General features: G+C 42.1%; 4 protein-coding genes and 2 pseudogenes across 7 annotated transcripts in view; 4 read left to right on the top strand and 2 right to left on the bottom strand.

The window, feature by feature from the left end:
* Positions 1 to 25,314, top strand: part of LOC142021747 (histone H1-like) — a 61,876-nt gene that overhangs the window by 13,275 nt on the left and 23,287 nt on the right. Inside the window, exons 2-3 of one of the 4 annotated variants that reach the window (XM_075010904.1) lie at positions 23,230 to 23,295; positions 23,903 to 25,206. The exons of 1 other annotated variant lie outside the window; for it this stretch is intronic. In XM_075010904.1, coding sequence (XP_074867005.1) covers positions 23,230 to 23,295; positions 23,903 to 23,937 — 101 coding nt within the window. In that variant the 3' untranslated portion in view covers positions 23,938 to 25,206. Of the gene's footprint in view, positions 1 to 18,559; positions 18,696 to 23,229; positions 23,296 to 23,902; positions 25,207 to 25,314 lie in introns of those variants that run through there. 2 more of the 4 variants (XM_075010897.1, XM_075010922.1) reach the window with 2 other exon arrangements.
* Positions 966 to 25,314, bottom strand: part of LOC142021763 (uncharacterized) — a 38,819-nt gene continuing 14,470 nt past the window's right edge. Inside the window, exons 2-5 of the mRNA XM_075010935.1 lie at positions 17,391 to 17,896; positions 5,029 to 5,325; positions 2,258 to 2,293; positions 966 to 1,280 (exon numbers count right to left, since the gene is read on the bottom strand). Of these exons, the coding sequence (XP_074867036.1) occupies positions 1,202 to 1,280; positions 2,258 to 2,293; positions 5,029 to 5,325; positions 17,391 to 17,830 (852 nt within the window). The 5' untranslated portion in view covers positions 17,831 to 17,896 and the 3' untranslated portion in view covers positions 966 to 1,201. The remainder of the gene's footprint in view (positions 1,281 to 2,257; positions 2,294 to 5,028; positions 5,326 to 17,390; positions 17,897 to 25,314) is intronic.
* On the top strand, positions 7,274 to 14,735 carry LOC142004481 (histone H1.01-like; annotated as a pseudogene).
* LOC142004382 (histone H2A.J-like) lies at positions 15,438 to 15,953 on the bottom strand (annotated as a pseudogene).
* Positions 15,738 to 17,397, top strand: LOC142021817 (histone H2B 3-like). Its single transcript, XM_075011031.1, has one exon. The coding sequence runs from the start codon at positions 16,169 to 16,171 to the stop codon at positions 16,547 to 16,549; it is 381 nt and encodes a 126-aa protein (XP_074867132.1). The 5' UTR covers positions 15,738 to 16,168; the 3' UTR covers positions 16,550 to 17,397.
* On the top strand, positions 18,615 to 19,479 carry LOC142021778 (histone H3). Its single transcript, XM_075010961.1, has one exon. The coding sequence runs from the start codon at positions 18,615 to 18,617 to the stop codon at positions 19,023 to 19,025; it is 411 nt and encodes a 136-aa protein (XP_074867062.1). The 3' UTR covers positions 19,026 to 19,479.

The following is a 25,314-nucleotide window of genomic DNA, read 5'->3' as shown; positions in this document are numbered from 1 at the left end:
TCTGTACCACGAAAGCTCATCACCTAAAATTATTCTGTTAGTCTTTAAAGTGCTACTGGACTGCTTTTTTGTTTTGATAGTCTATAGATTAGAAGGGCTTTCTCTCTGTTACTGTTTCTCCTCTTGTATTTCTTAGTCTGTTTACTAAAGGAAAATGGGGCAGAGGACACAAGCAGTTTTAGAATGGGGCGGCTCAATGCTAAGCACTAAAAAGCTGTAACTACTTCAGGAGATCACGTTTCCTGACATTACAGGGCTTCTCCCTCAGCGTGTAGCTGGTTAGTTACGGGATCTCTTTACGTCATCTTTCCCACTTGTCTATTTGGAATATTTTTTTTCTGATAAATCTTTCGGTAATGCTCAGTCCCCTGAGAAAAGGGTGGATGTTGTTATGCGGTGTCGGTAATACACCCATTTGTTATGGGCAGGAATCTGCGGCAAAATGTGACCAATCGAATCCCCTGTTCCTGCCCTCTCCCCCTCCCGCGTTCCCTTCGCGAGACTTGCGCGGCCATGTTCCATAGCTTGAACAAAGGAGGGATTAGAATGGGCTACGTTCCACTACCGCCAGATGTGGCGAGGGTGGGTGCTCAGATTTTTTCCAGCCTACGGTCCTGTTTTTGTTTTTCTTCCCGCCTGATGGGAATGTTGTCGCTGCCGCTGTTTGAGTGCTGATATGAATGCTCACAAACGGGGACTCAGAAAAACTGACACTTTTCCTGTTTCCTAAAAGAGAGTTTGGAGTAAAATTGATTGGAAGAGGCCCTTTGTCTTGTTTGAATTTATAAAGCCAAATCATAGGTTTCAGGTTTATGAGTATGAAAGGATTAGATTTTAACTGTAGGCTTAAACAGAGAAGGAAAAACTACACCTGGTGTGTGTATCAATGAACTATTTGGAAAACTAGCTCAAATATTACCTAGGCCATCGGGCAAAACAGTAAAAGATTCACACAGTAATGGATTACCTTAGCTTTATCAATTGCTGCAAATCATAAATGATAATTACATATTTTCTCAAAATCAGTCATAATAAGCACACGCTCCTCCCAGTTACTGATCCACTGCTGTGTAGCTTCTCCCTTTTTATGCTGCTATACAGCACTAACTGTTTCCAGGTAAAATCAGTAAGAATGAACTTGAAGGCCTCTGCCTTTTCTCCCCTATTGATTGACTCTGTTTGGAGTCAGTTTTGTTTCTATTTAGTCAACTTGTTCGTATCTGGGAGATATTTGGAGTGTTTTATTGTTCTTGATAGAAAGGAAGGGCTTCCTGGGGAGGCTGAAAAAAAAACAAAACACAAAAATAATATTACTGATCACGTGGTCTTGTAATTATTCAAGAAATGCAGCAGCAGTTTTTCTGTCCTTACCTTTTGTTTCTATTTTCATTAATGTTTCAATTTGTTTTTTTCAGAATTTAAGAGATAATATAAAATTAAACGGTGCAGGAGAAACAGACGTGTAGCGAGCTCTCCTGGGTCTTTTTGTGTATGTGTTGTTTCCTGTTAGCTTTTTGGAATGTGTTAAATATATTAGAATATCTTTTGCTATGAAATACTTATCTATGAAATATCGATATTTTAATTATTACTATTGGATTCTAATTTTGATAACAGAATTTTTGTTCAGAAAAGATGTTTTCTCACAACTGTCTGAATTTGCTAATACAAACAAATACAGTAAACCCTCAATAAGACTGATTTCAATTTGTGCTTAACTTGCCTTAATGTGAGTTAAATGCAAATCGAAACCACCCCCTCCAGCCCCCCGTTTCCCAGCTGGGAGAGCCCAGAGGGCACACAGCTCCTTGTGGGGTGGTTTTTCTGAGCTGGGAGAAACTGTTTTGCAAGCTTCTGTGTGCTGGGCTCCCCCATCATGCAGGCAGCTGCTTGTGGTGTCATGCAGGCAGCTCCTGCAAGCAGCTGTGTCCCCCCCAACTGGGAGAAGCTGGGGGCCATGTGGGTGCCCCTTACACTTCCCCCAGCTCACTCCCCGCAGTTTACACAAAATTGAATTTATGTGGAGGTTGCCCAGGACATGACCTCCACATCAATCAACAGATTACTGTATAATCCAGGAAAAGAAAATAATATAAAATGCAAATGTTTGAGTATAAATAAGTTTTCTTTCCAGATTCTCTAGTATCTCCCATGCCAAGGCATACTGAATACATACATTTCTTTTTTCTCGCAAACTGTACGTTAATAAAAATGTCTAAAAATTAGTTAAAATAGCATTAAGGTTGCCAAATATTACCTTCTGCTTTTCCAAATTTTGGAGAGTGGACAATCTCTGAAAACCAGAACATGATAAATCAAAGTTTTTGTTGCTCACTCGCTGGAAGTGGTTCAATAATTTTAATGATTTCAAAAGGAAAGATGAAGAATAAATAAGAATATGTTCATTGTTAAGGCTCTTCCTCACTCTGGCACTCTTGACTGCAGAAGGTGGAGGCCCAAAAGAGGCCTTAAAATACTAAGCCTCTATAGGCTTCTGCTTAAAAGCTTCCCAAGGTCACAGATTCCCTCACTCTAGGAGGTAACTGCCATCACCTGAGTGAGAACACCATCTTGTAGAATCCAGGAAGACACACTTGGGATGTCTCCCTATGGGGTAATCCCAAACTGTTAACCATCCCTTAGGAGAGAGCTTGAAAATAATTATAATAATTAATAATTAATAAAACAGAAAACCCCTGCAGTCTCTGATAGCTAATCTCAATTTTAAGCATGCATACACACAGAACCTCCTCTACCTTCTATTACACAAGAATCAAATTATTGCCTTAGAAGGTGGTATTATTAGGCAAACAAAGAAGACATACTTGTTAAGTATACTTGGTTGCTAGGTGTTACAGAGCAACTTGAAAAAAGAATTAAAACACATGCTGTGATTGCTTATGGCATGACAGTGCAAAATTTACTGATCCCAAAGCAAGAGAAACTACAATAAGAAGGGGCGGCTCTGCCACAGATTTCAGGTTTGTCTTGCCACTGGCTGAAACCTTGATTGCACTGAGAAAACCCCACTCCTTCCCTCACACTTAGTATGCTTGGCAATCAGGCTAAGCAACAGACTGGTATCTATAAACATCCACTGGCATGACGTGTGCGTACGTGTCTGTGTGAGTGTATGCTAACTGCCTTTCTATAGTAGTCTTAATAAACACTGCATATTACCTTTTCCCCTGAAAAAAGATCCTGTGTGTTTCTTACAAGCATAATACCACCACACAATGGTAAAAATGCCACATATTAGTCATTTGTCAAGTCTTTTTAGCATGGGCTAGCCTTTGCTGAGCCACACCAACAGTTTAATTCCACTTTCTACTGCTAGATGAACAGAAAGGAATATTTTCTTAGTTATTCTTTAAAGGGAAGTGAATGCCTGGCTGCGAAGATCGTGTTGCCAGGAGGGCTTTGGCTTCCTCAACCACGGGATGCTTCTCCAAGAAGTACTGCTAAGCAGAGATGGGATTTACCTTTTGAGGAAAGGGGAGACCATTTCTGCATGCAGACTGGCTAACCTAGTGAGAAGGGCTTTAAACTAGGTTTAACGGGGATCAGGTGACCAAAGCTCACATGTAAGAGAAGAACATGCAGACCTGGGAGTTGGGCCAGAAATGGTAGGAAATGGTCTATAATAACAGAGAAAAAAGAAGGATTAGGCAGAATTGGGAGGCAAAAGCAAATCGGTGTCATAGATGCTTATACACAAATGCAAACAAAGGGAGGTATAACTGTGTTTGAGCATTGGCCTGGTAAACCCAGGGTTATGAGCTGAATCCTTGAGGAGGCAATTTGCGGGCCTGGGGCAAATAGATTTAAAAAAAAAATCTGTCAGGGATGGTGCTTGGTCCTGCCAAAAAGTCAGAGGACTGGACTCAATAACCTCCCATGTTCCCTTCCAGCTCTATGAAATGTGTCTCTCCGTATATTTATAAAAAGTATGGGAGTAAGCAGGAAGAAATTAAACTCCTAATAAGTAAATACAAGTACCACATAGTTGGTATCACAAAGACTTGGTGTGATAATGCACGATTGGAATATTGGTATAGAAGGGTACAGCTTACTCAGGAAGGATAGGTGGGATGAACAGGGAGGTGTTGCCTTATATATTGAGAATGTGCACACCTGGACTGACGTGGAGATGGAATTAGGAGACGAAAGCATTGAGAGTCTTTGGGTTATGTTGAAAGGGGGGTAAAAAACAAGGGTGATATGATAGGGGTCTGCTACAAACCACTTACCCAGATAGAAGAGGTGGATGAGGCTTTTTCTAAGCAACTAACAAAATCATCCAAAGTGCAGGATTTGATGGTAATGGGGAATTTCAACTATCCAGACATATGTTGGGAAACAACACCATGAGGCACAGACTATCCAATAAGTTCTTGGACTGCACTGAAGACAATTTTTTATTTCAAAAAATGAAAAAAAGGCTGCTAGGGAAGAGGCTGTTCTAGATTTGATTTTAACAAATAAGGAGGAACTCATTGCTAATTTGGAAGTGGAAGGCAGCCTGGGAGAAAGTAACCATGCAATCATAGAGTTCATGATTCTTAGGAGTGGTAGAAGGGAGAACAGCAAAATAGAAACAATGAAATTCAGTCAGGCAGATTTTGGTGAACTCAGAGAGCTTGTAGGTAAGGTCCCATGGGAAGCAAGACTAAGGAAAAAGAGCTGAAGACCATTAGCAATTTTTCAAAGAGACATTATTAAGGACCCAAAAGCAAGCTATTCCACTGTGTAGGAAACATAGAAAGTGTGGCAACAGGCCATGTTGGCTTAACCAGATGATCTTGCCTGAGCTCAAAAACAAGAAGGAGTCATATAAAAAGCAGAAACTAGGACAAATTACAAAGGATGAAGGTAAGCAAACAATACAGATATCCAGGGGCAAGATTAGAAAGGCAAAGGCACAAAATGATTTCAGACTAGGTAGAGCAGTGGTGTCCAAAAGAAATGTCATGGATTGCCACACAAACCCCTGCCAGCCACCCTCCCCTCCCCAGTCAGGCTACTCACTGGAGCTGTGCTGGGGCTGAAGCCTCGCCTGGCTGGAACTGTGCTATGTGAGCTCCCGCTAGGGCTGAAGCCATGCCATGAGAACCCTCTTCCCTGCCAGGCTGAAGCCGTGCCATGCAAGCCACCCTGGGTTTGAAGCCATGTAGCATGAGCCACCCAGTGCTGGAGTCTGCAGGAACTGCCTTCGTATGATGGGGTGCATCCGTGGCGTAGCCAGAAAGGTGCCCCACATTCTCCACAATCTGCAGCCCCATGCGCCACATGTAGTAAATGGTGAGCACATTGGACAACGTGGATCTAGAGACATAAAGGGGAACAAGAAGACATTCTATAAAGACCTACTGACCCCCACACTCTGTGACACATATATAAAACATTATTTAGGAAAATTTAACTGGAAATATTGGTCCTGTGTCTTCACATTCTTTTTTTCTAGGTCATTGGCATGGGTGGAATTAAGACAAAAACTAAACAAAATGACAGGCTGAGCCTCTCTCATCCAACACCCTTGGGACCTGACCAGTGCCAGATGAGAGAATTTGCCAGTCTATTGGAGGTCAATATGTTCCAGCACATTACCAACACTTTCACGGCTTATTGGGCTTTTATAAGACATTTAGGAGTAAACTACAGCTATATAACAGCACAGAACACTGAGAGCTGGGACTGGTGGCTGTAAACAGACTTTATGGGACCATGGGAAACTTGTCCACATGTGTGATAAGTGGTCATCTGGCTAGCTGAAGTCATGCCAGATTATGGATGTTGCTGGATGAGAGAATTCCAAATTAGAGAGGTTCAACCTATAGTGGAATAATCTGCCTTTTATTTGATAAAACAGATGTGTTGGTCTTGACTGGCACAATCAGCACTGTGAATGAGTTTCATGGTGGATTTTTCTGGATTTTAGTGTAATCAATGGAGCATCTCATCCTTTCCCACATGAGCTGCAGGACTAGTTGTCTCACTGGTATATGGAGGCGAGGCAGGGGTAGGAGGAAAGGTGAAAAGAAACAAAGCCCTTCTTTTTTGAGCAGGCAGTTAGTTTGCAACCACTCAGATCTATACTAATAAAACTATTGTGGATTCAGGAAAAGTACCAGGCATTCAAAATCTGGTAATTTTTGAGCAGATGAAAACAAGAAAGCCTCCTGGAACCCAAAAGTGCTTGTGGTTTTTTTATTATATTTGTTTTAAATTAATTCTCCAGTTTTGCAGTTTTGGAAAATAGTAGTGAATCCTGCCTCCCCACCCCCAAAGCAAGCAAGCAAGCAAACAAACAAACAAACAAACACTCCCCCCCCCAACACAATAAACAAAACAAAACAAAACAAAACAAACATCCCTCCTCCTCAAAGTAGTCAGAAGCAGACTGGTCAGAATTTGCTGCAGACTCGAAAGAGCTGAATAAAGCTGTACAGTTATGTAAATATGGGAGTAGGGAAGGGAGCTGCTAAACATGATAGGAAGGTGCTGATAACAAATAATCAGAGTATTACTAAAAACTATTCACCATCTAGCCGTGCAAATGGAAATCAAACAGATGGGGACTGATCTATGAAGAGACTGTCGGTGGTCAATTATTTTTTTCAGAGAATGTCATTCAGGATGCATTCACATAAATTCAGATTGTGCCAAGTGAAAAACTGTGATGGGCCATGGTGATTTATGGCTGTCTTCCAATACCAGTGATGCACACTGCATGGCTTTGAAGATTAAAATAATTTGGGTCACATCTACACCACAACCACAGAGGTTCTTTTCAAAGTCACCCACTCTTTCCTGACAAGCCCTGTGTTGCCTTCATATATATAGTTATACACAGAAACACCCAGGTTTGATATTTAATTTAATTTTATTCAGTAATTATGAGAAGGCTATCAGAAGAATGCCCTTACTGGGCTAGACCAAAGGTCCCTCTCATCCAGAATCCTGGCTCTGAAGGGGCCAATGCCAGGTGCTCCAGAGAGAATGAACAGAACAGGTAATCACTGAGTGATCCATCCACTATCAGCAGTTCACAGACACTGGCAAACAAAGGCTAAGGACATCATTTTGCTCATCCTGACTAACAGTGATCGATGGACCTATCCGCCATGCATGTATGTAATTCTTTTTTGAACCCTGTTATCTACTATATATTTGAGAGATTTTCTGAGCATCTGTGAGTGTGTCTATCAGTCTGCTTTTCTGTTTGTTCAAGAACTCCTCCTAAGCAGTAAGAGCTAGGGCCACCAAATTCAGTATGCAGCTTCTGCTTAACATAACTGAAAGCAAGGTAAGGGTCTGGTAGTGTCAGGAAAATGGGATGTGCCCAGAATGTGATTGCATCAAATAAACCCAAAGGTTGTGTCTACACTAGCAAGTTCTTTCAGAAAATCAGGACATTTTACGAAGGAACACATGGAGCATCCATACACAAAATGCACTCTTTTGATCCAAAATTGGAAGAACATGGCTCTTCTTCTGGAAGCCCTCTTCCATTCCCAGATCAGGAAGAACACCTCCTTTTGAAAGCTTCATTTGAAAAAAAGGGTGTGCAGACACCCCGGGGGTCCTTTTTTCAAAAGAGCAGTCCTTATGGCTCCGGATTTTTCGATCCCTGGCCTGCTCTTTTGAAAGAGCGGAGGTTGTGTGGATGTTCTCTATAGAAAGAGTGGATTGATCTTTTGATCCATTTTTGTGTGTGTGGATACACGCTTTTGAAGGAAGATCTTTCGGGAGATCGGCTTTCAAAAGATTGCTGTAGTATAGATGTGGCCACACAGAAAAGAGATAAAATCACCAGATAGGTGAAAGGGGCTGGCCGGGGGCTCTCCCTCTCCCACCCTGACTCCTCAGGCACTCACTACGGAGGGTGGGGGCGGGGGAGCTCCTCCTCCACAATTTGTATCAGGATGTTGCTGGATGTTCCCCTTCATCAGGGATCCAGGGGAAAGTACAGTTTGCTGCATTCCTCACTGTCCCTGGGGAGGGCAGGAAGCAAAGAAACCTGGACCTGGACCTGGACCTGCCCCAGCCCAGAGACATATACCCCTCCCCCAGCTATGCTTACTGGAGCTATAGAGACAAGGGGAGGTGCTTCTCACCTGACTCCAAGCTGCTGTGGTGAGGGAGGGTTGTGGGGCTATGTCTACTCTGCAGCCTTATTTCAAAATAATCCAGCCCAGAATAGCTATTCCAAAATAGTGTATTTCAAAAAAACACAGCTCCACACAAAATTCATTTTGAAATAGCATATCCGGACATATAGTGCCTCTTTCGAAATAGTGCCATTGTATGCCATGATGGCTTATTTCGCCCTAGTCCTCCAGCACCGGCCGGTCCCACCAGTCCCTCCTTGTGGGGAATCTCCACAGGCGGCGGAGGCCCTGGGGGACCAGCTGGGGAAGTTGCGCCCTAAGGATGGCGTCCAGGAGGATGGCCATTGTAGTGGCCACCCGGAGCCGTTGCAGCACGGCGGCCAGGACCGTGGCTAGTGCGCTGGCCACAGCTGTGATGGGGATGGGGGGTGCTGCTCAGGGTCTATAGGGGCCCAGTTTGCCTCCTGCACTGTCTCTCTCTCACTCACTGTCTGCCTGGAGACAGGACTGCTAGCCCTTGACATTTGCAGGCTGAGGCAGGGGGGCAGGGCGGGGCAGCAGTCCCGGATGGGCTCATCCACCTTGCGACCCTTTCTGTGGCGCTTCCTGCCCCGGCTCTTTCGAAAGAGCACCCTGGTGTGTGTGGATGTTCTCTTTCGAAATTGTGCTGGGGGCCTTTCGAAATAACAGATCGAAACTTCGGTCCCTGCTGGTGTATGTAGATGCTCCATTTTGAAAGAACATCTTTTGAAAGATGTTCTTTCGAAACAGAACTGTAGTGTATACAAAGCCTAAGAGAAGATTTATCAAGTGGTGTTGAACTTAGGCTGTGTCTGCACTACGAGATAAATTAAAATTTAATTCAGTTAGCTCGATTTTACCACAGAATCATAGAATCATAGAAGAGTAGGTCTGGAAGGGACCCCGAGAGGCCATCGAGTCCAGCCCCCTGCCCTCATGGGAGGACCAAGCACTTTCTAGGCCATCCCTGAAAGCCATCTATCCAACCTCTTCTTAAATATCTCCAGCGATGGAGATTCTACCACTTCCCTTGGCAATTCGTTCCAGTGTTTGATCACCCTGACACTTAGGAACTTTTTCCTAATGTCCAACCTGGACCTCCCCTGTTGCAATTTAAGTCCATTGCCTCTTGTTCTATCCTCAGAGGCAAGGAAGAACAAGTTCCCTCCCTCTGCCTTATGACACCCTTTTAGATACCTGAAAACTGCTATCATGTCCCCCCTCAATCTTCTCTTTTCCAAACTAAACAAGCCCAATTCTTTCAGCCTTTCTTCATAGGTCATGTTCTCCAGACCTTTGATCATTCTCGTTGCTCTCCTCTGGACCCTCTCCAATTTCTCCACATCCTTCCTGAACTGCAGAGCCCAGAACTGGACACAATACTCCAGCTGAGGCCTAACCAGCGCAGAGTAGAGCGGGAGAATGACTTCTCATGTGTTGTTCACAACACACCTGTTAATGCATCCTAGAATCATGTTTGATTTTTTTACAACAGCATCCCACTGTTGACTCATATTTAGCTTGTGGTCCACTATAACCCCTAGATCCCTTTCTGCTGTACTCATTCCTAGGCAGTCCTTTCCCATTCTGTATGTGTGACACTGATTATTCCTTCCTAAGTGGAGCACTTTGCATTTGTCCTTATTAAACTTTGTCCTGTTTACCTCAGCCCATTTCTCCAGTTTATCCAGATCCTTTTGAATTATGACCCTATCCTCCAAAGAAGTTGCAACCCCTCCCAGCTTGGTATCATTTGCAAACTTAATAAGTGTACTTTCTATGTCAATATCTAAATCGTTAATGAAGATATTGAACAGAACCGGTCCTAAAACAGACCCCTGCGGAACCCCACTAGTTATACTTTTCCAGCAGGATTGAAAACCATTAATAACTACTCTCTGGGTACGGTTATCCAGCCAGTTGTTCACCCACCTTATAGTAGCCCCATCTAAGTTGTATTTGAGTAGTTTTTTGATAAGTATATTATGTGAGACTGTGTCAAATGCTTTACTGAAGTCTAGGTATATCACATCCACTGCTTCTCCCTTATCCACAAGGCTCATTATTCTATCAAAGAAAGCTATTAGATTGGTTTGACATGATCTGTTTTTAACAAAACCATGCTGGCTGTTCCCTATCACCTTACCACCTTCCAATTGCTTGCAGATGATTTCTTTAATGACCTTCTCCATTATCTTTCCTGGCACAGAAGTTAAGCTGACTGGCCTGTAGTTTCCCGGGTTATTCTTGTTCCCCTTTTTATAAATGGGTACTATATTTGCCCTTTTCCAGTCTTCTGGAATCTCTCCCGTCTCCCATGATTTTCCAAAAATAATTGCTAAAGGCTCAGATACCTCTTCTATCAGCTCCTTGAGGATTCTAGGATGCATTTCATCAGGCCCTGGTGACTGTCATCATCATGTGACTGTCTTTACTGTAACGACCACTAGCTCGGTTTTGGGTGCCTTAATCTCAAGATTACAAAATCGCAGTTACCTGATGGATATAATGTCAAGCTTGAATTCAGAAGTTCGTTTAAAGGCAAGTGTGGAAATGCCACATCTTAAAAGGGAATTTATTAGCCTCCAGAGGTGTCCTGTATGTAACCCACAATGCCCTTCTCACTGATACTCTCTGGCTGCTGCTCTCTAGTAACAGGAAAAGCCTGATTTGCCAAGCGGGAGCGTGAACCTTTAGCTGTGGTCTCCTGTTAGTTTATGACGGCCTGAGAAAAGGCTTCTTTCTTTCCATGCTGTTAGCGGCGTGCATACATCTACCCATTCAAATAGCCCCTGCAAGGAGTTCGCAACTGTCTGTATGCTTGCTATTTTTTTCTGCACTGCCTGGCACAAGCCCCTGCCCCACCATACCACATGTCAAAAAAGCTGAGCTGAGGGTTGTGCTTGCATAACACACCGAGAAACTTCTTCTCAGCAGTTAACATTTGTGTGTGAATCCCCCTTTCCTCCCCTACAGGAGCCACACAGTCTGGGTCTTTCCCGCACTCAGCCACATCACGTGGGTATAGCCCCCAGCTCAACCCAATAAAAGGACATGCCTGTTGTTCAGTGCTGGCCATGCTGCCAGTCATGTGGGAAAGTGGGGGCTTTGCTGCCGCCATGGTGAAGTCTCCTGTGGTGGTTAAGATACTGCGGGGCTTTGCTGCTGCTGTGGGGAAGGAAGAGCTCAAATGGTCATCCAGCAACACCTCTCCCCACCACCCTGCCTTGGCCCATACCTGGGATTGCTGCCACCGATGGGGAAAAGTCTACCCTGGCAGCTAAGAGGCTTGCTACCAATGGGGGAGAATACTTCAAGTGGTCACCAGCAACACTGCCCTCCCCTTGGACCATACCTGGGCTTGCTGTCACGGGGGGAAAACCAATAATTCTTTTCTCTGAGAAGATGGGAAGTGGGATGGATGGCCAGTTGAGAGTACAGTTGCTGCACCTGTGTTGGCAATGTAAGGTGTGGGGAAACCAAAAATTCTTTCTTGTAATTTTGAGTGTCTTCTGCATTATTTCCAATGGATCAACATATTTTCAGGGATCGGGAGGGGAAAGATGAAAATGCAACAGGGGAAGATGATATCAAGACCACTGAGCATACCCAGAATGATATGTGGATGAGGGAACTGTGGGATAGCTTCCCACAATGAGCTACTGCAATAGTTGATGTTAGCCAATATGTGTGTGGCAGCAATGACTCGACTTTGTGGGGAGCAAGGTGTGAAGTGAGGATGGTCAAAATCGAATTCATAAATTCCAAAATTAGAAAATTGAAATAAATAAATCTGAATTTCTCTTGTAGTGTGGATGCAGCCTTAGTGAAGAGTGAGAATGAACTGTAGATGTATGTATATGTAAAGGTCACAGAAGGGTGCTTCTTCCAGTGGGTGATACCAGTCTGAGCACACAAGCCAAACTGGGGAATTCTAGACTTTCCATTTCAAAGCGCCGGCTTTTCAAACTTGTCCAGTTAGAATTAACATTTCTCAGGGCTGTCTCAGATTCGCCCAATAGTTTTGAAACCAACAAAGAATCCTAAGAACCATCCATTATGAACAAGGTGGAAAAAAACCAACCAAAACAAGACGAAACAAAAAACATCACTCCAACCACAACAGAAAACCGGAGTGCTTCTTAAATCACGATAGGGCGAGAAGCAAGAGCGAGAGCTAGTGAGTGAGAGATTAAATTATCAATCAACGTTTAAATAGAATTTATATACATGATGAATAGTAACAGAGAGATAGCTGTGTTAGTATCTATTCTATCAAAACAAAAAGGCAGTCCAGTAGCACTTTAAAGACTAACAAAATAATTTATTAGGTGGTGAACTTTCACGGCACAGACCCACTTCTTCGGACCATAGCCATACCAGAAGAGTTCTGGTATGGCTATGGTCCAAAGAAGTGGGTCTGTCCCACGAAAGCTCACCACCTAAAAATTATTTTGTTAGTCTTTAAAGTGCTACTGGACTGCCTTTTTGTTTTGATATTTACATGATGTTTCTCATGGATTCTGAATTAAACTAGGGAAAATAATTAGGTTATAATGTCTAGTGTTTCAACCCTGGCATTTTTTGTCAGTGTGGGCTAGTGCTAACCAGGTTAGCCTTTGCCTATGTCCAGCTAGAAGCATCTATATAGAGAAGTTACTTTCTGAAGAGCTGTTCTGACTAAACTTATGCAGACAGATTACGTCTATACATAAATGTGGACTGATCTTTTGATCTGCTCTGTGTACAAAAGGGCCCCTTGGAGCGTCTACATGGCTTTTTTGTTGACAGTTTCTGTTGACAAAATGCATTTTGTGTTTGTATGTTCCATAAGTTTTAACAATGAAACCTCAGTTTTGGCTACAAAACTCTCTAGCATAGACATACTCTTTAAGTACTACTGGACTGTGTTTTTGTATTGTCAAGTTACTATTATGTAAGCCTCACCCTTGCTGACTGAGCTAACCTTGTTATCCCCACCCTTGCTCTGGCTTATTTATACCTGACCCTGCAGATTTTCAAGACCAGCATCTGATGAAATGAGTCTGTGCTCATGAAAGCTCATGTTCAAAACTTTTCTGTTAGTCTATAAGGTGCCACAGGACCCTTCGTTGCTATTATATATTAGTATTTAAATATATGTCTCCTGTGTCATCCCAATGATAATTCAAATTATAAAAAAAACAACCACCATAATAATATTTCTTTAAGATTGAAGGTATCTGCTTTGTTCAACTATCCTATAGTTATTCTGTGGTGGGAGTGTGTGCTACCACTTTGTGCTCAAAATAGGTTTGTAATGAACATATTGACACAAATCACACATTTCTTTCTTAATTCGAAGAAGAAAAGCAAAAGAATAGCTTTACATCATTTCTGTGATCTATCTGGGAAAGAGACATTTTAATCAAAGAAGAAAAAATGCATTTTTTTTTCTCTCAAGGTCCATCCAGCTTCAGTTTTCAGGTTTTATAATCTTTTATTTAATATAATAAAATTATTTTCTGCACAAAAAAATAAAAAGTAAAACTATACTGTTTCAACTTCATGCAGCTGAGAAGCAAACATTCTGCCAAAAGAACACTTTAATGACCCTGAAGAAACACAAAATGAGAAAGGAGAGAAGAGCCCTTTGTCGTGTATACCTGGGCATTTTTTTAATACACCAAGCTGACAGTGACTCGTCCCTATAAATAACAGGAGTCAGACTAGTATCAGAGAGGTAGCTGTGTTAGTCTATAGCTTCGAGAACAACAAGAAGTCTTGTGGCACCTTATAGGAGCATAAGCTTTCGTGGGCAAAGACCCACTGATGAAGTGGGCCTTGGCCTACGGAAGTTTATGCTCCAAAATCTTTAGTCTATAAGGTGCCACAAGACTTCTTGTTCTAAGAGTCAGACTAGTTCACTTTGTTTTCTTCCCATTTTGAAATGTGTACTATATTTGAACATATCTGAAACTGTGCCTGTGGCTGCAGCTCCAGTTGCCCCTGCTCCAGCCTCAAAAGCTGCGCAAAGAGAGCGACAGGGGGGTTGAAAGCCTGGAAGTGCTCAGGGCCCAGCATGATTGAACTGATCACCAAGGCGATATCCACCTCCATGGAGCCTAATGGGCTCTCTCTGACAGCTCTTAAGAAAACTTTAGCTGCGGGAGGCTACGATATAGAAAGGAACATCAGTTGTATTAAGGGGTCGCTGAACAGCCTAGTGAACAAAGGCATCTTGGTGCAGAAAAAGGGCACTGGCGCATTGGGCTCCTTCAAACTCAGCAACGAAACAGTATTGAGACTAAGGAAAAGGCACTGAAGAAGCCAACATCAAAGCCTAAGAAACCAGCCACCAAGAAACCCGCCAGAGTCACCAAGAAGCCCAAAAAGGTGGCAGCTGTGAAAAAGAGCCCCCCAAAAGCAAGAAACCCACAGCTTTGGCAACCAAGGAAGTAGCCGAGAGCTCCCAAAAGGCTAAACCTCCCAAGCCCAAGAACATGGCTAAGAGACCGGCTAAGGCTAAGGCAGTGAAACCCCAGGCTGCTAAATCCAAGCCAACCAAGCCTAATGCTACACAGGCTAAGAAAGCAGAGCCCGAGAAGTGAAGCTGTTTCAGGAGAAAATTCTAAGTCACATCCAAACAATCCCAATGGCTCTTTTAAGAGCTACTCACCCTGTCCCTAAAGGAGCTGAGTGTGTACTGTGTGAGAGGTTATTTTGATAGGTCTAGTTTAGCTGTCTTTCATTTTTACAATGTATTCCAAAAATTCACACTGCTTTTCTTATGTCATTTAGGAAACCAATTGATAAGAAAGGATTTAAAAAATCCATAGTTGGGCAAGTTTTTAAGCCGGGTTCTAGCAACGGCTGTGAACAGATTTCCATGTAGACTTTGAGAGCTGTGTCCAAGCTCATCGCCCTGGAAAGTCTTCCTCGTTATACTTTGCGGCTGTTAAGGATATCACCCAGGAGGAACATGAATAGGCATTTTGCAGGGATTGGAGAAAATTGAAAAGTGCACCCTTTGTAGCAATTGGAAAATTTGAAAACCCCATGTATTACACAAATTGGTTCATAAGGCTTTATTTTCTTTTTGCAGGGTATTTTAGTTTGTATTTATCGAATCACCACCCCCTTTAGACTACAGTTTTAACTATTACATCATAACAATTCAATTTCAAAAGCACACCTTTCCCAATTACTTTGTTGACCTTAAGTATTTTCAAAAGTAAGGAGCTAGTATCGTAGAAATCCATCTTTTTCTGGTGTTGTGGATGGCTCTAAAAAGAGCTTTTGGGTTAATTTAGGATGCCACCAATTTTATTTGCTCTTTGCCTTATGACTTTCTGTTTTCTTAGGTAGTAGCAATGCCTGGAATTTGGGCAGAACACCACTTTGAGCAATTGTCACTTTTCCCAATAATTTGAGCTCCTCCTCATTGCAGATGGCGAGCTACAAGTGACAGGGAATAATCCTAGTTTTTTTGTTGTCCTGAGTAGCGTTACCAGTTAGCTCCAAAATTTCAACTGTCAGATACTCCAGGCCAGCAGCCACGTATACTGAGGGACTAGCTCCTACTCGTTCAGCGTAATGACCTTTCCGGAAAAGTTGGTGGACACGATCTACCAGGAGCTGTAAACCAGCTCAGGAAGAACGAGACTTAGCCTCTGCTCTCATTTTACCACCCTGATTTCCTCGATCGTGGGATTAGACACTGCAAAATTACTTTAAAAAATCGCTAGTACACTTCTAACAGATCACGATCACAACAAAGAAAGTGCCTATGCGAATTCTACCTTTTTTAATCTCCTCCTCGTAGCGGAGACACTGACGCATGATTGGTTGAATAGTTTCATTGTATTTTCAACCAATAGTGATGAGGATTTTATTTTCTCCAATTGGATGCGGAAACTGCGGATGTGACATGCTCTCCTAATGCCCAATAACAATGAACTCTTACAAGTGTCTCATTTGCATATGAGCCCTATAAATGAAGGGATGGCCGCCCTTATATTTATGGTTTTTCTTAGGAGAAAACAGGAAAACTCATAATGCCGGAGCTGGTGAAATCTGCACCTGCGCCTAAGAAGGAGTCTAAGAAAGCCGTTACTAAGATTCAGAAGAAGGGGGATAAGAAACGTAGAAAGACCAGCATAGAAAGTTATTATATCTACGCGTACAAAGTGTTCAAGCAAGTTCATCCAGACACGGGAATCTCTTCAAAGGCAACGGTTATCATGAATTCTTTCCTGAACAATATTTTTGAGCGCATTGCAGCGGAGGTATCTCGTCTGGTGCATTACAACAAGCGCTCAACTATCACTTCTCGGGAGATTCAGACCGCTGTAAGACTACTGCTGCCCGGCAAGTTGGCTAAACATGCTGTATCGGAGGGTACCAAGGCTGTAACCAAGTATACTAGCTCTAAGTAGATTGTCAAAGAATGTAAAACTCAGGCTCTTTTAAGAACCATCCACGATTTCTGAGAAAGAGCTTGTAACACTGTTTTTTGTATTTTCTGAATGGGCAGTATGATTGCTCCAAAACTTACTACAAAGAACACATTTTCTTTAAATATCAAGAGTATATCTAAACTTGTGAAAGAAACTTACACTCAACGTTAAGTTTAATTCACTTTTAATTTGAGAATTTAGAAAGGGGTCCTTGTTCCTTATGTTCAGGTATGTTAGAATAAAATAAATATGTTAGTTTGCACACTCAGTATTCAAAGCATCTTGGTGTTTTTACTTAGCATATCATTTATTGAGATTGCATATCCAGCTTGTTTTTTCAGGAAAGTAACTTACACAATAATGTCCTAAATATTAAATTTATTCCCATTACTTTCTGTTCTTAATCTGCTATAAAAGTTATCACTTGTGTGTTAGGAAGAAGATATATTACTTTTCATCTTCTATCTGGATAACCCACAAATACTATAAAAATAGTAACAGAGAGGGAGCCCTGCTAGTCTATATACTATCAAAACAAAAAACTGTCCAGTAGCACTTTAAAGACTAGCAAAATAATCTATTAGGTGAGCTTTCGTGGGACAGACCCACTTCTTCAGACCATAGCCAGACCAGAACAGCCTCAATGTTTAAGGCACAGAGAACCAAAAACAGTAATCAAAGGACAAATCAGAAAAAATTATCAAGGTAAGCAAATCAGAAAGCAGACGGGGGGGGGGGGGGAGTAAAGAATTAGATTAAGCCAAGTATGCAGAAGAGCCCCTATAGGGTCCCAGAAAATTTGCATCCTGGTTCAAACCACCTTTTTATATGTTGAATTTGAATATGAAAGAGTTCAGCAGTTTCTTTTTCCATAGCAGACTGAAAATTCTTCTTCAATAAGAGGCAAACCCTTAAGTCATTAACAGAATGACCCACTCCATTAAAATGTAGACTAACTGGTTTGTGGATCAGGAACGTTTTGATGTCTGTCTTCTGCCCATTAACTCTTTGGCTGAGAGAGTTTGAAGTCTGTCCACTATACAAAGCATCTGGGCACTGTGGGCACATGATGACATATATGGTGTTAGTTGAGGAGCATGAGACTGTGCCTGTGATTCTGTGAATAACCTGGTTAGGTCCAGTGATGGTACCACCAGAATAGATACGTGGACAAAGCTGGCAGTGGGCTTTGTTGCAAGGAAAGGTTCCAGGACTGGTATTCTTGGGGTATAGGCTGTGGCTGTTTGTGAGAATCCTCATAAGGTTGGGAGGTTGTCTGTAGGAGAGAACAGGCCTGTCACCTAGGGCCTTCTGGAGTGTGGCATCCTGAAAATAGAAATAGAAAATATAGAAAATAATATAGGATTCCCTATCAATCTTTTGGAAAATGCACATGTTCCAGTTCGGTTAAGTGTGATCAGGAATATTGTAAGTAGGAGAAGAGAGTTATTCAGACTCATGTTTTACAAATCTTGCTTTCAAACAAAAAAAATAAGGATTTCAAGAGAAAAAAAGTCACGTATTAAAATAGAGCTTCATTAAATTACCAGGGCAAAACAAAAAAGCAGTCATGTAGCACTTTAAACACTAGTAAAATAATTTATTAGGTGATGAGCTTTCGTGGGACAGACCAACTTCACATCTGAAGAATTCCCACGAAAGCTCATCACCTAATAAATTATTTTGCTAGTGTTTAAAGTGCTACATGACTGCTTTTTTGTTTTGATAGAATACAGACTAACAGGGCTACCTCTGTTACTGGGGCAAGGAATCAAAGTAATGGACGCTAGAGGGAGCGCTTGTTCTGTGAAATCAGATGATGGGCGGACGCGGGAGGCGTAGGCCTTGTACGCATTACACAGGAAGGAGGCAAGATCAATACCTTCCCTTCCGTCACAGCGCGGGCTTTTCAAATATTTAAAATTGTCCAATAGCATTTGCTATTTTCCTCCAGCCAATCAGAATGGAGACTTTGGTTATAAATTTCAGGTTCTTCTGAAGCGGGTTTCGTCTGAAAGCCGCCTGGCGTTAGTTGTTAACGAGAATGGCTAGAACAAAGCAAACCGCTCGCAAATCTACAGGGGGTAAAGCTCCTCGTAAGCAGCTGGCTACGAAGGCGGCACGGAAGAGCGCTCCAGCTACTGGAGGCGTGAAAAAGCCTCATCGCTACCGCCCTGGCACCGTTGCCTTGCGAGAAATCCGTCGTTATCAAAAATCTACGGAGCTGCTCATCCGCAAGCTGCCCTTCCAGCGCCTCGTGCGCGAAATCGCCCAGGACTTCAAGACTGATTTGCGTTTCCAGAGCTCGGCAGTTATGGCTCTACAGGAGGCGAGTGAGGCTTATTTAGTTGGGCTTTTTGAGGACACCAATTTGTGTGCTATTCACGCCAAGAGAGTTACCATCATGCCGAAGGACATCCAGTTAGCCCGTCGTATCCGTGGAGAGAGAGCTTAAAATACCTAATAGCAAATATTCATGCATCTACCTACAAACCCAAAGGCTCTTTTAAGAGCCACCACATTCACACTTAAAGGAGCTGCACTTCTGCTTTAATTTTTAAATGCTGAAAGAAACTAGAGAGGCTGAGGCCTACTAAGCACCGGGCAATGTAGTAATGTTATCTGCCTAGAAATGTCTAAGGCTAAATTTTAAAGTTGTCCTGGAAAACTTTCAGGTTCTTTTGCTGCCTCCTTGAAGAACAACTCTTGGTAAGTGGAAAGGAATTAACTTGTCTCCACAAAGCAAAGAGAAGCACAACATGAATATTGTCTCGCTTGCAAGTTCGGTATTTAACTCTGTTCAGACACCTTCAAATAATGACTCGTTTTCAAAGCTTGATGTATTTTTCCTCAAATCCCACATGCATGTTTACCGGCAAGGAATAAAATATTTTTTCACCCAAAGCAAATGCATGTTATATTCTTCAATCCATCTTAAAAAATGTGATTTGGGATATTTGCTTTTTTATGTTACCATTTCTACAACACATAATTAACGTTGTTAGATGACCCGTCTTTTCCAGCTTTTCCTTTGGAATTTAGCTCTTATGAAAATGGCTACACTTTTTTTCTAAGATAATGTGCATGTTTTATAGGAAATACATCCCTGGCCTTGTCCTGATGCAAAGTATGACTTGTAAAAAGAAACAGGATTTCATATTAAAACCAAACATTTTGCATATTTGCCTGAAACTAAATAATTCATTCTGCTGATAAAAGTAAAATCTAAATATTTCGCCTAACATTGCAGTTATTGACAGGTTTTTCATATTACTCGATTCCCTCTAAATTGGTGTATACTCTTTTTTGCGTTTACAACCTAATAGATGGACTAAAATGGAGCTCGTCTAATATTTGAGTGGTGCCGGAAAGAGTGATTGTATGGCAAATACGTTATTTATAAAAGTGGATTTAATCATCGAATCTGTATGGCAGATAGCCATGCATTTGGTCTGTGCTACTAGTCTTGATTGGCGAGCTCAAATTCAGCGCAGGTCCACGAAATCTATCACCGATCCTTAGTAGATCAGTAACAAGATATGCTTCATATCCCCACGCAGACCCAAGTTGTTCGTTATCCCTCAGTTTGCCCTCTGCTGTGGTGCTTTGCTGGTCTTTTGCCTCAGATGCATAAATACAAGATAACCAAAGAGGAGGTATGTGGTTGAGCTCCATTATGCTACTCGTAGTCCCTGAAGTCAGACTTAATGTAAGGATTTTTTTTTTCTTGGAGTAATTCCCTCCCCCCCGGCTCCTGTTTTTGTATTAAACCTCATCTGAGATGCTCCCTCACCCAAGCATGTAATAAACAAACAAAAAGATTTGAGAGAACATAATGCTACATTTAAGAGTCCGAAAATCAATATAAAGTACAGGGTTATGATTTCAGTAGAAACCCAGGTATCCTCTTAGTTCTGGGGGTTTTGTTAAAGATATTCATATCAAGAACAACTTTGGAGGTGCGTTTTCTATTGAACCGTGCACACCCAACCCATTTCCGAGGGATCTTAATTTTAGAACATGGTCACCTGAAATTCCCAGCCTATTTTCCGGCTTCCTTTAGTAGAACAAATTCTGTAAAATACTTTTTTTTTTTCCGAAAAGGGAAACATTTAATGATTTCTATTTGCAATGCTAATTGAAATCACGACCCTCCTCTGTGTTAGCAAAGAATTGTTTTAATTCAGTTGCATGCTCAAAAATCCATGCTTAAATCGATCAATATAGTGCCGTGGAAAATTTCTTGGGGTAATCAAATAGATACGCACAAAAGGATTATTTTCTGCTAGTGTAACAATCTGTGTTGACCTTTCTTTAATTCTCCTTTGTTTCGGAAATTAGAACGCTGCAGCAAAATCGGACCAATCAGATTTCCTGACACACCATTTTCCTTCCACCAGTTTTTGTATGGTCGCCATTTTCTAAAATTTAATCGGAGAGGGCAAATCTGAAGTACTTAAGCACTTCTGACCTTTTTTTTTTTGAGTGGTCATCCTTTGTTTTAACAGTTTCTTCTGCCACTAACTTGCTTCCCATTTTCCCCAATCAGTTTTGCTCCCATCAGCTGGCCTAGATTTGTTTTCTTCACATCACTGAATTAGTTTGTTTTGAATAATGTCATTTATTATTTTTGGTGTATGTTCACAAATATAATTGATACAATCACAGAAATGCTCAGTGATACAAACAAATGTGTCTGTGTGAGAGAGACAGATTCTCATAAATGATACACTCAAAATGGAAAAAAAATTGAGCCATAACACTATTAGCAGGCTTCTGGGTACTCTGACACTACAGGGCTTAACCAAAACATACAGGAAGAGTCACTACTCTAGAACTAGCAAAACAAAAAAGCAGTCAAATAGCACTTTAAAGACTAACAAAATAATTTATTAGGTGAGCTTTCGTGGGAGAGACCCACTTATTCAGACCATAGCCATACCAGAACAGAGTCAATATTTAAGGCATAGAGAACCAAAAACAGTCGTCAAGGTTGACAAATCAGAAAAAAATTATCAAGGTGAGCAAATCAGAGAGCAGATGGGAGGGGGGGAGTCAAGAATTAGATTAAGCCAAGTATGCAAAAGAGCCCCTATAGTGTCCCAGAAAATTTGCATCCTGGTTCAAACCACCTTTTAATATGTTGAATTTGAATATGAAAGAGAGTTCAGCAGTTTCTCTTTCCAACGCAAACTGAAAATTCTTCTTCAATAAGAGGCAAACCCTTAAGTCATTAACAGAATGACCCACTCCATTAAAATGTAGACTAACTGGTTTGTGGATCAGGAACGTTTTGATGTCTGTCTTCTGCCCATTAACTCTTTGGCTGAGAGAGTTTGAAGTCTGTCCACTATACAAAGCATCTGGGCACTGTTGGCACATGATGGCGTATATGATGTTAGTTGAGGAACATGAGACTGTGCCTGTGATTCTGTGAATAACCTGGTTAGGTCCAGTGATGGTACTACCAGGATAGATATGTGGACAAAGCTAGCAGCAGGCTTTGTTGCAAGGAAAAGTCCCAAGACTGGTGTTCCTGCAGTATAAACTGTGGCTGTTGGTTAGAATCCTCATAAGGTTGGGAGGTTGTCCGTAGGAGAGAACAGGCCTGTCACCTAGGGCCTTCTGGAGTGTGGCATCCTGATTAATGATAGGTTGCCTTAATCAGGATGCCACAGTCCAGAAAGCCCTAGGTGACATGCCTGTAACAGATTATAAATGTCCCATTTTTGACATTGCATTGTATATTCTTTATGGAAATATGCTTCTGAATATGACAACTAGAATATGCTTTATGCAAAATACTTTATATAACATATTTTAAAGGTTATAATCTGCTGAATGTGTGTATTCTATTTGTATGCATGTATCATTTTTATATTTCAAGTCAGAAATATAAAACAATTTACTAATCTAGCCAGCAAGGCTAGCTGCCAAATATTGAGGTAATATAACTTCAGGTCCTACTTGTCATTCTCCTATTTATATATACGAGGATTGCTTTAGCCCTTTTGGCCATGGCATCATACTAGTAGTAAGGACTTAACTTCCCTCAGAGTATTTCCCAGAGCCCACCACCATTACCCCATTTGGGGTTCTAGGTTTTAGCTGTTGCAGAACAGAGGGTCTCAGGGCTTTAGCCCTGTTGTACTTAAAAGTGCACAGAATCTTTTCAAGGTTCATACACGTACACAGGGCTTTTTTTCTGCCGGAATGGTGTTCTGGCATCTTTTGTCCTGGTGCCACCATTTTTGAAGACACCCCTCCCCCCATTCCTGCAGCCCAGCGTGGTCCCAGAGCAGCCCCAGTGGCCCAGCACAGCACGTGCACAGCCCTGGCAGGCCTCTAGTCAGTGTGGCCCCTGCAGTGGCAGGAAGGTAAGTCACCAGCACTCAGTTGGGGGTCAGGGCTGGAGGTACCTGGCTCTGGGAAACCAGGAGGCATTCAGTTGGAGGGGGTGAACTGAGGGAGTATGGCTTTGGGGGAGGGGACTGTAGCAGATATACAGGGACGACAACCACAAGTGTGGCTATCCTTGATTTGGTATTGGACACCACTGCTCTAGGGAGCTATTTGCAGCTCCTGCCGCTGCCGTTCTCTTCCTGCCATCCTGAAAGAGTACTCAACTTAGTGGTCTATGTTGAGTTCTGTTCTTCCAGAGCGACTGGGATCTGCCCAGCTGCACTTTATATGGTGGCGACCCTGCTGCGCACCTGTGTGGAAAGGTGAGTGAATCTGAGTTGGGGGGGTGGGGCTAAGCCCAGGGGGCGGTGGTTTGGGAGTGCAGGTGGTGGCTGAGCTGCCGAGGGCACGGCTTGGGTCCCACCGGGGGATGGTTAAATTGTCGGGGCGTGGCTTGGGCCCTGCGAGGGGGCAGCTGAGCTGGTGGATGGGTAGCTGGGGCCCTGCTGGGGTGGGGGGCACTTAAGCCACCTGGAGGTGGTTAAGCTGCTGTGCGGGGGGCTCAGGTCATGCACGGGGTGGGCAGGGTTATGCCTCCAGAGTGTGGGGATGGACCTCTTGGCTGAAGGAGTCTGGGGTTTGAATTCTGCCACCTTTTTTTCTGGAAGAAAAATCCTGCAAACACAGGATTTTGAGCTTAGTCCCTGAGTAGGCCTTTCAAGGATCTGGGGTAGGTTAGATTAAAAAAGAAAAATTAAATTAAAAAAATCTGTCGGGGATGGTGATAGGTCCTGCTGTGAGCACAGAGGACTGGACTCCAGGACTCTTCAAGGTCCCTTCCAAGTCTATGAGATGTGTATAGGAATCAACGCTTCTCATACAGATATGATATAACACACACAAACACAGTCTTCTTGCTGTTACCAACAGTTGGTCCACCTAACTGCACTGGCCAGGTGAGTTAGATGTGGGATGGGTGAAGACATGCTTCTGCTAATTCACTGCTGACAAGAGAAGAACTGAAGCTCCTTTGAAAGATGCTTCGTATAGTGTCCTCCCTCTCATGCAGCTCAACAACAGTTAGCCATCACATGCATATGCATAATCTGTGAGAGCCATCATATGTATATGCAATAGTAACAGAGAGGTAGCCATGTTAGTCTGTACTCCAACAAAACAAAACAGCAGAAATTTAGCACTTTAAAGACTAACAAAATGATTTAGTCGGTGATGAGCTTTTGTGGAGCAGACTCACTTCATCAGATCAATTTCATTTCCAGTACAGACTGACATTTATAAGTACAGAGGGCCAAAGAAAAAAAATGCAATAAAAATTGCAAAAAAACTGACTTTTTGTTTTTGTTTTTTTTTGGTTTTCTGTAAATTAGTAAAAATTTCCAGCCATCTAAAACAAACTGTGTATGAATTGTTAGCATAATTATACACTGCAATACTTCTGTGCATTCTAAAATCCACCATATATATATACCTAAACAGTGAAATACTATCTTCATCCTGCAGATCTATGTAGAGACGTTTCAATTGAAAGTTTCTGTGTTCACCCAGGAAAGAAATTGACAATACTGCCTAAACATCATTGTTGCCTGGCACTCAGGGATTAGAAAAAACACACAGTTCTGTTTCACTTGGTAAACATTTAGTTGGGAGCTAATCCTGGAATTATCATTTTTATTATAAATTATTACATCCAGTAACTTGAGTCTGCAGCCAGCAGGCAGACTTCTCTCTTTATGACCTCCCTCTTCCCCAAAACATCTCAGCCCTGCTCTCACACTCTCCCTCAATTCTTGAATACACCTGGCAACATATAATGCCTGGGTCCAGCAAAAATCTGTACTATGTAACAGTAATAATATTCTTGATGATGTTAAAAAATGCTTTGTATTTTTGTCACTATATAATAGACCCTTATTACTGTAACATAATTGTTTCAGTTTATCAACTAAAAAAAGTTGTAACACAGATGAAGAACCATTGACAGGAGTTGCAAGAAACAGATGAGAGTGGAGAGGTCTTTGTCACTGCTCTAGAGGCCTGAGGAGTAAGCTGTGCTAAGTAAACTCACTGTTTTGCACATCTCCTGTACTACCGGGCCAGGGATGCTCACTCTTGTTGCTTAAGAGTTTGTGTTTGTGGTGATATGCAGCCATATTCACAATGGCTAATGTATGCACACACTGCACAAATAAAACCCAAAAAGTAGTCCCCTAGCACTTTAAATACTAACACAATAGTTTATTAGGTGATAAGCTTTTGTGGGACAGACCCACTTCTTCGGATCATAGCCATACCAGAACAGACTCAATATTAATGTATTGATA

The sequence above is a fragment of the Carettochelys insculpta genome, chromosome 1, assembly GCF_033958435.1.
Source record: "Carettochelys insculpta isolate YL-2023 chromosome 1, ASM3395843v1, whole genome shotgun sequence".
In the NCBI taxonomy this organism is placed as follows: Eukaryota; Metazoa; Chordata; order Testudines; family Carettochelyidae; genus Carettochelys; species Carettochelys insculpta.
This window is presented reverse-complemented; position numbering and strand designations above follow the sequence as displayed.